This window comes from Balaenoptera acutorostrata, chromosome 4 (assembly GCF_949987535.1).
Source record: "Balaenoptera acutorostrata chromosome 4, mBalAcu1.1, whole genome shotgun sequence".
NCBI classification, from domain to species: Eukaryota; Metazoa; Chordata; class Mammalia; order Artiodactyla; family Balaenopteridae; genus Balaenoptera; species Balaenoptera acutorostrata.
The window spans coordinates 63695492-63710359 of record NC_080067.1 but is presented as its reverse complement, the minus strand read 5'-3'; the positions used below and the strand labels follow the sequence as shown (position 1 = coordinate 63710359).

General features: G+C 37.5%; 1 protein-coding gene across 10 annotated transcripts in view; it reads left to right on the top strand.

Annotated features, from left to right (window-relative positions):
* PEX5L (peroxisomal biogenesis factor 5 like) overlaps positions 1–14868 on the top strand; it is a 278603-nt gene that overhangs the window by 139937 nt on the left and 123798 nt on the right. For all 10 annotated transcript variants that reach the window (XM_007195375.3, XM_007195378.2, XM_007195374.2 and 7 more), the window contains one exon: positions 8653–8764. In XM_007195375.3, the coding sequence (XP_007195437.3) occupies positions 8653–8764 (112 nt within the window). The remainder of the gene's footprint in view (positions 1–8652; positions 8765–14868) is intronic.

Genomic DNA, 14868 nt, shown 5'->3' with positions numbered 1-14868 from the left:
TGGTAGAGCCATATTCATCAGTAGGTAAGAGCTATCCAAATTTGCAATTGGCATAGTTGTGCTGCAGCGTATCATTTCAGGACATCACGATTTAGGACAGGCTCTAGTGCCCAAAATTCTTTTTCTTCAAAACCATGCATTGCTATGTGCTTTCCAGTAATCATTTTCAAATGTCCAAAATTACCACTATAACCTAAAGTTTAATTTAAATTTAATGCAAAATAAGAATTTTGATTTTTTTAATTAGAAAAGAAACTAATTATTACCGTTTTCTCATATTCAGAACATTTGTGTGTACCAAGTGCCTTCTTTAATCCCTGTCTAATGTTGCATTAACTGTTTTTGAGGTAATAGTTACAGTTTTACTGCATGAAGATGATATAATGCTTTCTTTGATGCATCATATTCTTGTTGCATAGTGACTAGTTTATGAATCAGCAAATGGAGAGTTCTGATTCATAAAATGCAATGCACCTATTGTGTTGATAATCTTATGGAATTAATCCTGTGACAGCTGTGATACAATTATTTCTCAGTCAAATGTGGTTTTATTAGTTGATATACTTTTTCCACTATACACAAGTGGCTTCTTCCCTGCTATGCACCAGTGGCATGCACAAGCCAAAAAGCAGCAGAATGATCTGAAAAAGTGAGTACTTCTCATGGCAACCACAGCATCCAGTCTGTGTACCATACCACATTCTTACTCGTTATCTTGTGTGAATGTATTAGTGTCTTGAAACATGTCTGTCCCATGTCTCCTGTAAAGCCCCTATGACATAGTGCTACATACTGCAGGACACATTGACTCATCTTCATCACTGGTGTGTCGATGCCAGCTGCTCATTCACAGATCCCAGAAATGTCTGAAGCTAATTGCTGCTCTCCCAATAATGTCTTCAGGACAATCATAATTGATAAAATACAGAATAAGTCCTTGAAACACTGAGTCCCTAATTTGTTTAGTAACTGTTCATTCCACAGATTGGTGAGTGTAGAATAGTTTATATTGAAGCATTTTTGTGTTATGTGATTATTAGGATCACTTTTAGAGAGATTTAGCCAAGCATACTCCAGTCAAGTCATTTATAGTACATTGAACAAATTGAACAAAACAGAAGAGTTGGCCAGGTGACCTGAACTCAGAAATTGTGGGAATCCCTGAGAATTGCTCTTTTTGTTTCATTTAATTATTGATTCTTTGCTAAACAATGTGTCAAGCTCTTCATAGTAGTTCAAGTTCATACTGTCCTAGACTAACACTTTAAGTCAAACAGTATGGAAACAAATGTGCATTGATGAGAGTTTTGAAGGGAAAAAATATGTGAACCATCAAGTCTTGGAGGAAATAGAGTTTCTCTAGACCTGTGCTGTTCAATACAGTAGCCGCTAGCCACACGTGGCTATTGAGTGCTTTGTGGATACCCTGAATTGAGATATGCTGTAAGTATAAAATACACACCAAGTTTTGAAGATTTAGTCCACAGAAAAATAATGTAAACTGTCACATTAATAATTTTTATATTGATTACATGTTGAAATGATAATATTTTGGATATATTGGGCTAAATAAAATGTGTTATTAAAATTATTTTCACCTGTTTCTTTTCACTATTTTTAAAGTGGCTACTAGAAAATTTAAAATTACCGGGCTCTCGTTATATTTCCATTGAACAGTACTACTGTAGACTGTAATGGTATAAATAAATCCAGTTTGAGGCTAGAAGGGAAAACTATATGCCAGAAGATTGAGTATACCATAGAAAAATTTTTATTCTTCTTTATGAGAATGAAATGGCTTTAGGGAATATTTTTCTCTCATAAGGAACCTTCAGAAATTTTCATTTTAACCACCTCCCCTGGTACTTTTGTAAGTAAGGAATAGCCCATTCATTTTTTGCTGTAGAGCACAGTGTCTTAAAACTATGTGTTCCAGACCTCTTCTTGTCAAGGGAATTTTTTCTTAACTCAGGCTTTGTTTTTCTATCTGTCCCCACCCCTTATAGTTTGATACTGATTTAATTTTGTGTCTGATAAAGATAAAAAAGTAATGTCCTTGATTGGAAAAACATTCACAAGGCTGCTAAATACAGTCTTGTTTGGGTTTTCTGTTACTAACCTGAAACAATTGCTTTAATTATATTCTCCTTCCTGCCTTGATGTTAGTACTATCCAAGCTGTAAACAATAATATTTGTTCATTTCCCCATGAATAGATTCACATTTTTATGTCTAACTATCCTGTCAGGAAAATATTTGTTGTCAGTTGGTTGACATTTAGATCAAGTCAAAGAGTTGAAAATTATCACATGGTTATCCTTTACAGGAAGATCCACTGAGATCCATATAAAGAACTAGGGGATGGGGCAGTACCATTAGTACTATTAGCTCATAAGAAATTAATTCAGTCGGGTGGCAGAATTACCATGACAAAGCCTTCAAAGGCTGAATACTAAGGGGTGCATAGTAATGTTTCAGTTGTTTCCTCTTTTCAATGGATTGAGTCAGTCAACTTAGTTTTAATATGGTGACTATTTTGATGGGCTTTGCACACGTTTCTAAACTTGGATAGGACTAATAAAGCCATAAACAGATAGTTTAATTATAAAATTATGAATGAAAGCCTACTTAACAAATGACATATATTGTACTTTTAATCAAGAGAGTGCAAATAATAAAGGAATTTTCAAAATGCATAAAGATATGTCTATTGAAAGCATATTTGTGTTTTTATTTATATAAAAATAATCTTAATTTTTCTATTATTTAGATGAGATAAAAAGACTGGTATATTTTTACAAACTTTTTAATCAACGTTACAAATATGAGATATTTGTTAACTGTTTTTTAGCTTATTAGCTTCAGTGTTTTAACTTTTAAAATTATTCTTTAAGTACTAAAATGTTTAAAAATAAAAACAGAATATTTTACTTTAAACTAAAACAATAGATTGAGATCATCAATCTGAAGTGTAAAATTATAGAATAATGAGTTATTATCCTATACAGACCTTGTTTTCTCACCTAAAATGTATTTTGGTTTGGAGTTAATTCTTAGTGATATAAGCTATCACAAACTTTAGCTCTATATTTTTTAATGAAACATCTAAGCAATATATTGTTTAAAGATAAATAAACTTAGACTTAAGTCACAAAACAAGCTATCTTTAATGCACTGGAGCTTAAGTAGCAGGCAGTATTTAAAAACAAAATGCTCTCCTTTCATCTTGGTTAAATATTCAGCTTAGATCATATAATAATTTAATTTTTTAACATTTAAATTAAGGAAATTCAAGTTGAACTAAGGCAAATGTATTTTTAGACAAAGTTTTAAAACAGACAATAATTCATTAAAGGTGGATGATATTGTCTGCATTCTGCTCAACACTAAACACAGTACTGATATAAAATAAGAACCAATTTTGTCCTGTGGTGGCTACTTTTAGCCACATCAACTGACCGGTCTGACTAAGTCATAAGTAAATTGAAGGCATTTGACTGAATATTTCATTTACAACCTATGATTACAAGGAAGGTGTAAAGGATCAATAGTCTTGAATTCTGAGTGACAAGAAGCTCCTACATGCGAGTTCTCACCTGTCTTCTTACTTCTGCTACTTCCTTTTGTTTCCATGTCCATTGACTGTGTAAGGGCTTCCTCTCAGAATCTCCAAATTTGAATCTCTGATTTAAAATCTCTGAGTGAGGTAGTGGTGTTATTTCTTGAAGTACCACTGGCTTCCCACTTGCATTGGTCCATGTCCTGCTTCCAAAGATGGAATGAGGCAGGTCCATGCCTTTATTTCAATTTTTCTCATTAGGCATTCATTCTTGGCATTTTTGACTTCTTGGTAGAAGCCTTGCATTTGGAAATGTTCCTTTAGATACCTCTAGGTTTCCAAGCATTTCAATGATGTGACAGTGGGGGGATGTGGACTTAGATTTGTGGTTTAAAATTTGCCAGGAATTTAGTAAACATTTCTGAGGACCACTGGCCTCTCTATGAGTTGATCAAACCCCATATGAAATTGAGGATGCCCATGCAATCATTCTTTTATACAATTCACCATTCAGTTGGACTGTATAAAATCAGTCAACATTTATTAAACTGCCACTATGAGATACAAAAATTAATTGGATAAGGTCTCTACCTTCAAAGAGATCATAGTCTAGTGGGAGGAAACAGGTGAAACTAAGGTTATAAAATTGGGTAAAGCATGGGAACGCTGAGATGTTGTAAGAAGGCACTTGCTGCCTAGAGCTGAAGAACGTTCCCAGACAATGTATCAATAGAGCGGGGTCCTGAAAGAGAAATAAGAATCTGTCACCATTAGAGAGGTCTTTGAACTAATCTAAATATTGAGAAGAGGACAAAGAAGGATAATAAAGGAAATTTTTAAATGTAAAGTTGAAATAAAGGCCTTAGCAACTGATGAAGTGGGTCATTTTAACTCAGTTAAGATCACCTGATTGGACCAAAATTGCAATCACTCCCACTCAGTTATTCAAAAAAAAAAAAAAAAAAATTGGAAACCTTTTGACTCACCTTTTATTATTTTTATAACATCAATGTACTCTGTGCCAGAAGGATGAAATGAGGTAAGTTCATAAAGTATTTTCAAACTGAAGGAAGTAATTCTAAGGGGAAGTCAATAAGCTCTATCCTACCAATGAATAAAGACAGAATAAATGGCATACAATTTGGGAGTAAAGCTTAGGGGAACTATTTGGAGGATTCAGTTCAGTTTGCAATATTACTTTATGACCTAAAAGGTTTGCTTATTCTCAAGTCACCATAGGAAAACCATAAATTTGTTTGAAAATCAAGAGGGAGGCATGTGAAAAGCCATTCTTATCTATACAAGTAAAAATAAAATGGGACTTAGTTGGGCTAAAATAATGATTCTTAAATTCATCTGACTGAAGATACAGTTCAAAATTGGACTGTTTGAGATAGATATTTTTATATCTTCAGTTTCTGCAAAGTCACTGTCCCATTTGGTAGCCATTTATTGAGCCCCTCTTATATGAAGACATTCTATTCGAAGTTGTGAAGGATATAAATATGAGTAAGACATAGTCTCTTACCTCAGAGTTAATAACAAAAGATTTTTTTTCATGATATCTCCTATTTCATCTTCCATATCTCAATCAAAACCCAAAAACCTTCAGTTCCCAAATTACCTTTCCATGCTATCTGAAATCTGGCCTTTCATCCTCTTCACCCTTGAGCCCTGCCACTATCCCCACTCCAATCTCAGCATTTCCCGACAGCTAAACGGTGCTGTAGCTCGAAAAGCACAGACTCAGAAAGTAATGTGAAGCCTCCTCTTTGATTTGTATCTATGGAAGAAAGTCACAGGAACAGCTCAGTTACGGGAACGGGACAGACATGTTATGGGAACAACTCCAGTCCAGGGGTGAAGTGTGGTCACAAATAAGACAGTAGGTGTGGAAAAGACCTTATGAGGAGAAGCCACACCTTAGTCTTGGGCACTCTAGGGTCTCTCTGAATAACCTCCTCTTTGGTATTCTTTTCTTCCTGTGCTGAGAAAATCTGAGTGCTAGAAGTAATTTCTCTAAAAAATAAGTCTTTAGTTTGAATGAGGAGAGAGACTCAAAAAAAAAAAAAATCCTATTACCTCTGATAAAGAAGACTTGCCTAAAAGGATAGGCCTTTCAATTAATTGTGCCTTTCCTTTGTTTTTCCATTTAGATATTTATGTGGAAAGGTCTTACTTTCTAGAATTCTTTTATCAAATTTAGACTGTAATTTTTCAATGTTTGCGATTAAAAGTATCTACAGAAATCTAATACCCTGGTCTTCTAAAATCCATAGGTAATCTAGGTCTATTCTACACACCTACTCACAGAGCTATGATTTGGAAATAAATTATTAGTCCTTTTATTTACAAAGGAATTTAATTGTATCCAAAGTAAAGAAAAAGTATAAGGGGGCTTTTGTGGCATATAAATCATATGTACCTTTTACATAATAATGGATATTTCTCAAGACCAGGACTAAGAGAGTAAATTTTCTTAGTTATCTATCAATAACATCAGACTTCTTCAGAGAAATAATGGCTAACAAAGAGAGTTATGACATCACACATATGTCCTACGTACTTTAAAGTTGAAGTTGTATTGGTTGTATTGAGTTTTTGCACCTTTTTCACTTTAGCCTAGGTCAATAAGACCTAGTAGTCAGAATGCACAACGTAATAAATGTAAGCCTGTTACAATAGACTCTATGAGTGTAGTGTGGTGCCATATTTGATGGTGACCTTCATCTTCCAGGATGTTTATAGCGCAGCAGAATCCAGCTCTCCCTTGACAGCCGTGAGAATGACACAGCCTGGAGGTAGACATTGTTGCTACATCAAGAGCACATCACCATGGTGATATCATACTAGATGGGTTCAATATGCTAAGCACATATGGCTAAAAGGGCAAGTTCTCCCAAGAAATACACATTAATGTATGAGTCCTTAAGAACTTGCATAAACACAGTTTTTACCTGAACTACCTATAAATGAAAAACAGATCCCAGAAAACTAATCACATTTTCAGAAGAGCTGGCATAAACCATGGCATTTACAAAAATTCTAATATATTTTATTCCCAAAACATGAAAGGCTAATAGTCCCTCAACATTAAAAAATATTTCAGTATAAATAGGATGGGTGATATCCAAGAATGTTCAAATTCAGATAACAAAATGCAAAGAAACTCGAGTTTTGTTCGTGGATTAAAGGAGCATCCCCCAAAAAAGGTTACAACCAAAACAGACCTCAGATAATTTAGAGAAATCTGTGACTCTTTATACATAGTAACACTAAAACTTAGAGTTGAAAATTTTTCTCTCTATATAACTTGAACATTAAAAGAAAATGAGCATTCTTAATGCTTAGAACCCTCGATAACATGTAGAAATTAATGAGTGAAATTAAATTGCCAACTCTATCTCAAAATCTTAGACTTTAGTGAAGATCTGAGATTTATCCATGTTAAGATAATAGCATGAATGTGTAAAAGTACCAAAGGTGCCTCTTGGTTTTCAGTCCCCTAATAATCACTAATGCTTCCATATTCCTCCTTCACCAATAATAGAATTGCATTTTTTCTTCCCATATTTACCATTATTTAGGTCTCTTGTCATGGTCCATAAGCTCTAAGCTATAATACCACTAACATTGCCAGAGAAATAATGAAGTGAAAGTGAGTCATAGAAAATATTTTGATTTGGTAAGACTTCAAAACAGTTCATTTGTTATTTTATGTGTCTCTTAAAATACAGCCTTGCAAATAAGTATTTTAAAATCTAGAGATTTTTTTGGCACATCTTTTTCCTATAGCAAGTAGAAAACTAGATGACTATGCCCATTTTAAGAAAGGCCAGGGGCTTCCCTGGTGGCGCAGTGGTTGAGAGTCTGCCTGCCAATGCAGGGGACGCGGGTTCGAGCCCTGGTCTGGGAGGGTCCCACGTGCCGCGGGGCAACTGGGCCCGTGAGCCACAACTACTGAGCCTGTGCGTCTGGAGCCTGTGCTCCGCAACAGGAGAGGCCGCGATAGTGAGAGGCCCGCGCACCGAGATGAAGAGTGGCCCCCACTTGCCGCAATTAGAGAAAACCCTCACGCAGAAACGAAGACCCAACACAGCCATAAATATAAATAAATAAATAAATAAATAAATAAATAAATAAATAAAAGAACAGCAAACTTAAAAAAAAAATTAAAAAAAAAAAAAAAAGAAAGGCCAATATAAAAACTCCCAAAAAACTAAGACAGTTCTTTTAGGGACTAACCACTTGTGTTATCTTAAGTGTAATTTTCCCCTTACCCTTAGAAACAGAACTTAAGGATGTTTGGATTCAAAGAGGTACAGAATAACTGAAAGTAAATAGTTGGCTGCCACTGATAATGAGAACTACTAAAAATCAAACTGAAAGATTTCTGAAATTAGAGAACAAGCCAATGGGGAAATATGACTGAATTGACAGAAATCTCTTTTACATACAGATTTTCACAAACATATATACTGGATACCTGTACAGTTAACATAACAATATTTCCTACTCTCTCAAAATACTTGTTATGCACTACAAAAGCATTCCAAGGAAATGTAAGGAAGGGTGTGTGCCTTTAGGTGACTTGAGCTTTTTAAGAGAGAGAGAAAAAGAGCGTTTATCCATGCACACGGATCTCAGTGTGTGTGGCGTGCTCTTACCACATAGCACTGACTGGCCAGTCCTAAACAGAATGTGTCACCTCAAGGTCTGAAGCCATGGTTCCAGGTCTCAGTGAGAGCTTTTTGTCCAGGTGAAGAGTGAGATTGGCCCTTAGGAACTGTGACTCAATAGGTGTCATATTCTACATACTGAAATTAGAGAATAATTCCAAAACTGTTCTAGGAGGAGAAAAAAAGCTTGAGGTTTAAAAACTGAACTTGGCTGCATCAAAAATATGACAGTGCTAAAAGGCTCATTCCCCATCCCCTGATTTTATTTTTCTTTCTTGCCTCTACCCCATTACTTATTGATTGATTTATTTTTTGGTAGGCTTGCTATTCTCATTTTGTTGCAAGGCTGCATTTTAATTCAGCTGATTCTGCAGTTGGACAAAGTCCTTTGACACCTGTGTTCATTTGTTCCCAGCTGGTGAATGAACAGCAAGAAAGCAGACCCCTCCTGAGTCCCTCCATCGATGACTTTCTCTGTGAAACCAAATCGGAGGCAATAGCAAGGCCAGTAACGTCCAACACAGCCGGTAATTCTTTCACTTTTAACTTATCCTCAAGTGGAGTTAATTTTCATGATAGAAAAATGCACATTTTCTTTCCACAATGCATTTTAAGTGGAGAATAATGTTTGCAAACAAATGAAATTTTAGAATATATACTGTTCAATGTAAAATAAATTGCTTTTCTTTATAATATAAGAAACTCCAATGGATATTATCCAACCGATTTTGATAAACATTAGAGTACCACTATTAGCAATGAATCATTTTTCAATGCCAATTTTCATATTTACATCTTCGCATCTCAAGTCACATCATATAGGAATTCTTTAAAACAAAAGCATCTCTTTCAGAGTAAGGTTTTTCAAGTTCTGGCTGGAAATATTTTGTATGACAAAAGTCCAATAAAATAAAAATATAGGCAACCCCTTCAAGTGGATTGAAATGACAATTAAAATGTCCTAGAGACTTGGGATATTATCGAGACAATTTTATTTTTTTGTCATATAAATGGATTACTTGCTCCTTCTTACAACAATTTATTTGAACATTGTTCTGGAATTAAATATAATCAAACAGTAAACTATCTGTATAGGGACTAATAAGTTGTCATCCAGTGAGTGAATGCAGGATGCCAGTGTATCAATCACACCTTCTCCAGCATCCTCTGCACTTAAATTCTCACTAATACGCAAACTAAGTCACTTAGGTACAGCCCACCCTGAGGCCACAACAGAAGATTTGACTCAAAAGCTACTTTTCGCCTTCTGGATCAGCGGCAGCCTTTCTGCATTGGTTTCATTCAGTCAACATTCACACTCAAAGGCATGTTGTTCAAATAAGAATGAAAGAATGATGTCCAGAATCAAACAACAAAAGTTATGTTGGATTGCAGGAGAGAATTTAATGGAAGGAGAGAGTAATTACATACTGTCTTGTTAAAGTTCATTTCATTTCTCCATCATGTCCTCAGCCTGCTGCTTCCTGGCACAGTTTTATTATACTTTTAAGTAAGTGAAGAAAATCACAGGTGAAGGAAATTGTGATTTTTAAGAAATGCTAAAAATAACAGTAACTAACACAAGAGAGAGGCACTTTATGTGGGAGTGTAGTCTACAGTCTCTGGAGTTAAACTTCGTGAATTCCAACCCCAGCTCTGCCACTTAGCAACTCTGTGTCCTTGAGCAAGTTGCATAACTAAGTCTATTTCCTCCTAATAGTAGTAAGATCTATATCTCATAGGTTACTTGGGAAGATTAAATGAAGCAATCTATATAAGTGCTAACACCATGTAAGCTCTAACAGTTGTTACCATTACTGTAAGATATCAGGTGAAAACAGTACACCCAACACTTCCCTTTTCAAATGTGTTAACTTTCTTTATATCACACCAAAGCAATCATTTTCTAAATTCAACTATCGCTCTGAGTAATCAAACAAATAAAATTGTACTTGGTACATTTTAGGCAGGAAATGAAACAAGTTCAGATCCTGTCAGATCAGTTTCATCCTCCTTACCTATGAGACTGGAGCCCACCCCTCCAAAACTGAGCTACCCCCAGCAAAGTACAGAGGAGCCTTGTGTCTCTAACTGCAGGAAAATCCATGAGAATGGGGTACACTGAGAAATTCCCGCTGTTCTCAGAAAAAGCCGCAAAGCATAATTCTCAGATCTTGATTCCAGTACCCTCTACAACTCTCAGTGATGATAGAACTAAGTCACATAGGAAGGGCTCACCAGAGAGAGCAACATAATAGCCAACTCAAAAGCTGCTTTTCACCTTGATTTTTCTAGCATATAACAGAGAGACCTGTGAAATATTGGAGGAAACAAATCAAAAGAATATGTAATTTCTTGCAATCCCAGTACCTACAGTGTTGCCTTCTGTATTAGTTTCCTAGGCCTGCCATGACAGAATGCCACAAAATGAGTGGATTAGACAACAGAGATTTATTGTCTCACAATTCTAGAAGCTAGAAGTGCAAAATCAAGGTGTCAGCAGGACCATGCTTCTCTGAAGGTGCTTGGGAAGGATCTGTTCCAGGCCTCTCTCCTGGTTTCTGGTAGCTCCTTGGCTTGTGGAAGCATAACTCTAATCTTCACATGACATGTGTGCATGTCTCCCAGTATGCATGTTGGTCTCTGTGTCCAAATTTCCTCTCTTTATTACCACCCTACTCCAATCTGACTTATCTTAACTAATTACATCTCCATTGACCCTATTTCTAAATAAAGTTACATTCTGAGGTACTGGGGGTTAAAAGTTCAACATATGAGTTTTGGGGGGACACAGTTCAATCCATAACACCCTCCAAAGTAAGAGGTCAGGAAAAATGGTATGTTGAGACTATGGGTTTTTCATTTCTTGGCCTCAGCATTCAGTGCATCTGGGTCACACAGATTTTTATCCTTAAGGAAGACTCTCATTTGATAGAATGTTTTTTTTAATCATAAAAATATATGTCGGGGGGACCATCAAGATGGCGGAGGAGTAAGACATGGAGATCACCTTCCTCCCCACAAATACATCAAAAATACATCTACATATGGAACAACTCCTACAGAACACCTACTGAACGCTGGCAGAAGACCTCAGACTTCCCAAAAGGCAAGAAACTCCCCGCATACCTGGGTAGGGCAAAAGAAAAAAGGAAAAACAGAGACAAAAGAATAGAGACGGGACCTGCACCTCTGGGAGGGAGCTGTGAAGGAGGAAAAGTCTCCACACATTAGGAAGCCCCTACACTGGTGGAGACGGGGGTTGGGCAGGGGGGAAGCTTCGGAGCCACGGAAGAGAGCGCAGCAACAGGGGTGCAGAGGGTAAAGCAGAGAGATTCCCGCACAGAGGATCAGTGCCGACCAGCACTCACCAGCCTGAGAGGCTTGTCTGCTCACCTGCCGGGGCGGGCGGGGGCTGGGAGCTGAGGCTCGGGCTTCGGAGGTCAGATCCCAGGGAGAGGACTGGGGTTGGCTGCATGAACACAGCCTGAAGGGGATTAGTGCGCCACAGCTAGCCGGGAGGGAGTCTGCAGAAAAAGTCTGGAACTGCCTAAGAGGCAAGAGACCATTGTTTCGGGTTACGCGAGGAGAGGGGATTCAGAGCACCACCACCTAAACAAGCTCCAGAGACGGGCATGAGCCGCGGCTATCAGCGCGGACACCAGAGATGGGCATGAAATGCTAAGGCTGCTGCTACAGCCACCAAGAAGCCTATGTGCAAGCACAGGTCACTATCCACACCTCCCCTCCCGGGAGCCTGTGCAGCCCACCACTGCCAGGGTCCTGGCACGACAGGATCCAGGGACAACTTCCCCGGGAGAACACACGGCATGCCTCAGGCTGTTGCAACGTCACGCCGGCCTCTGTCGCTGCAGGTTCATGCCACATTCTGTACCCCTCCATACCCCCAGCCTGAATGAGCCAGAGCCTCCTAATCAGCTGCTACTTACCCCCATCCTGTGTGACTGAAGAACAGATACCCTGAGGAGACCTACATGCAGAGGCAGGGCCAAATCCAAAGCTGAACCCCACAGCTATGTGAACAAAGAAGAGAAAGGGAAATCTCTCCCAGCAGCCTCAGGAGCAGCGGATTAAATCTCCACAATCAACTTGATGTACCCTGCATCTGTGGAATACCTGAATAGACAACGAATCATCCCAAAATTGAGGCGGTGGACTTTGGGAACAACTGTAGACTTGGGGTTTCCTTTCTACATCTAATTTGTTTCTGGTTTTATGTTTATCTTAGTTTAGTATTTAGAGCTTATTATCATTGGTAAATTTGTTTATTGATTTGGTTGCTCTCTTCCTTTTTTTTTAAATATATATGTGTTTTTTCCTTTTCTCTTTTTCTGAGGTATATGTGTATTCTTTGTGTGATTTTGTCTATATAGCTTTGCTTTTACCATTTTTCCTAGGGTTCTGTCAGTCTGTTATTTTTTTGGTTTTTTTTTTTTTTAGTATACTTTTTAGAACTTGTTATCATTGGTGGACTTTTTATTGGTTTGGTTGCTCTCTTCTTTCTTTTTTTTATTACTTTTTTATATTTAACAATTTTTTTATTTTAATAACGTTATTTTATTTTATTTTTTTCTTTCTTTTTTTTCCTCCCTTTTCTTCTGAGCCATGTGGCTGACAGGGTCTTTGTGCTCCAGCCAGGTGTCAGGCCTGAGTCTCTGAGGTGGGAGAGCTGAGTTCAGGACATTGGTCCACAAGAGACCTCCCGGCTCCACGTAATATCAAATGGCGAAAGCTCTCCCAGAGATCTCCATCTCAGCGATAAGAAGCAGCTCCAATCAACGACCAGCAACCTACAGTGCTGGACACCCCATGCCAAACAACTAGCAAGGCAGGAACACAGCCCCACCCATTAGCAGAGAGGCTGCCTAAAATCATAATAAGTTCACAGACACCCCAAAACACACCACCGGATGCGGTCCTGCCCACCAGAAAGACAAGATCCAACCTCATCCGCCAGAACACAGGCACCAGTCCCCTCCACCAGGAAGCCTACACAACCCACTGAGCCAATCTTACCCACTGGGGGCAGACAACAAAAACAATGGGAACTACAAACCTGCAGCCTGCAAAAAGGAGACCCCAAACGCAGTAAGTTAAGCAAAATGAGAAGACAGACAAATACACAGCAGATGAAGGAGCAAGGTAAAAAGCCCAGCAGACCAAACAAATGAAGAGGAAATAGGCAACCTACCTGAAAAAGAATTCAGAGTAATGATAGTAAAGATGATCCAAAATCTTGGAAATAGAATGGAGAAAATACAAGAAATGTTTAACAAGGACCTAGAAGAACTAAATAGCAAACAAACAATGATGAACAAAACAATAAGTGAAATTAAAAATTCTCTACAGGGAATTAATAACAGAATAACTGAGGCAGAAGAACGGATAAGTGACCTGGAAGATAAAATACTGGAAGTAACTACCACAGAGCATAATAAAGAAAACATAATGAAAAGAACTGAGGACAATAGGGAGGATGGGAGGGAGGGAGACGCAAGAGGGAAGAGATATGGGGACATATGTATATGCATAACGGATTCACTTTGTTATAAAGCAGAAACTAACACACCATTGTAAAGCAATTATACTCCAATAAAGATGTTAAAAAAAAAAAAAGAATTGAGGACAGTCTCAGAGACCTCTGGGACAACATTAAACACACCAACATTCGAATTATAGGGGTCCCAGAAGAATAAGAGAAAAAGAAAGGGACTGAGAAAATATTTGAAGAGATTATAGTTGAAAACTTACCTAAAGTGGGAAAGGAAATGGTCAGTCAAGTCCAGGAAGTGCAGAGTCCCATACAGGATAAAACCAAGGAGAACACACAAAGACACATATTAAACAAACTATCAAAAATTAAATACAAAGAAAAAATATTAAAAGCAGCAAGGGAAAAGCAACAAATAACATACAAGGGAATCCTTATAAGGTTAACAGCTGATTTCTCAGCAGAAACCCTGCAAGCCAGAAGGGTGTGGCAGGACATATTTAAAGTGAAGAAAGGGAAGAACCTACAACCAAGATTACTCTACCCAGCAAGGATCTCATTCAGATTTGATGGAGAAATTAAAACCTTTACAGACTAGCAAAAGCTAAGAGAATTCAGCACCCCCAAACTAGCTTTACAGCAAATGCTAAAGGAACTTCTCTAGGCAGGAAACACAAGACAAGGAAAAGACCTACAATAACAAACCCAAAACAATTAAGAAAATGGTAATAGGAATATACATACCGATAATTACCTTAAATGTAAATGGATTAAATGCTCCAACCAAAAGACATAGACTGGCTGAATGGATACAAAAAAAAAGACCCGTATATATGCTGCCTACAAGAGACCCACTTCAGACTTAGGGACACATTACAGACTAAAAGTGAGAGGATGGAAAAAGATATTCCATACAAATGGAAATCAAAAGAAAGCTGGAGTAGCAATTCTTATATCCGACAAAACAGACTTTGAAATAAAGAATGTTATAAGAGACAAAGAAGGACACTACATAGTGATCAAAGGATCAATCCATGAAGAAGATATAACAATTGTAAATATTTATGCACCCAACATAGGAGCACCTCAGTACATAAGGCAAATGTTAACAGCCATAAA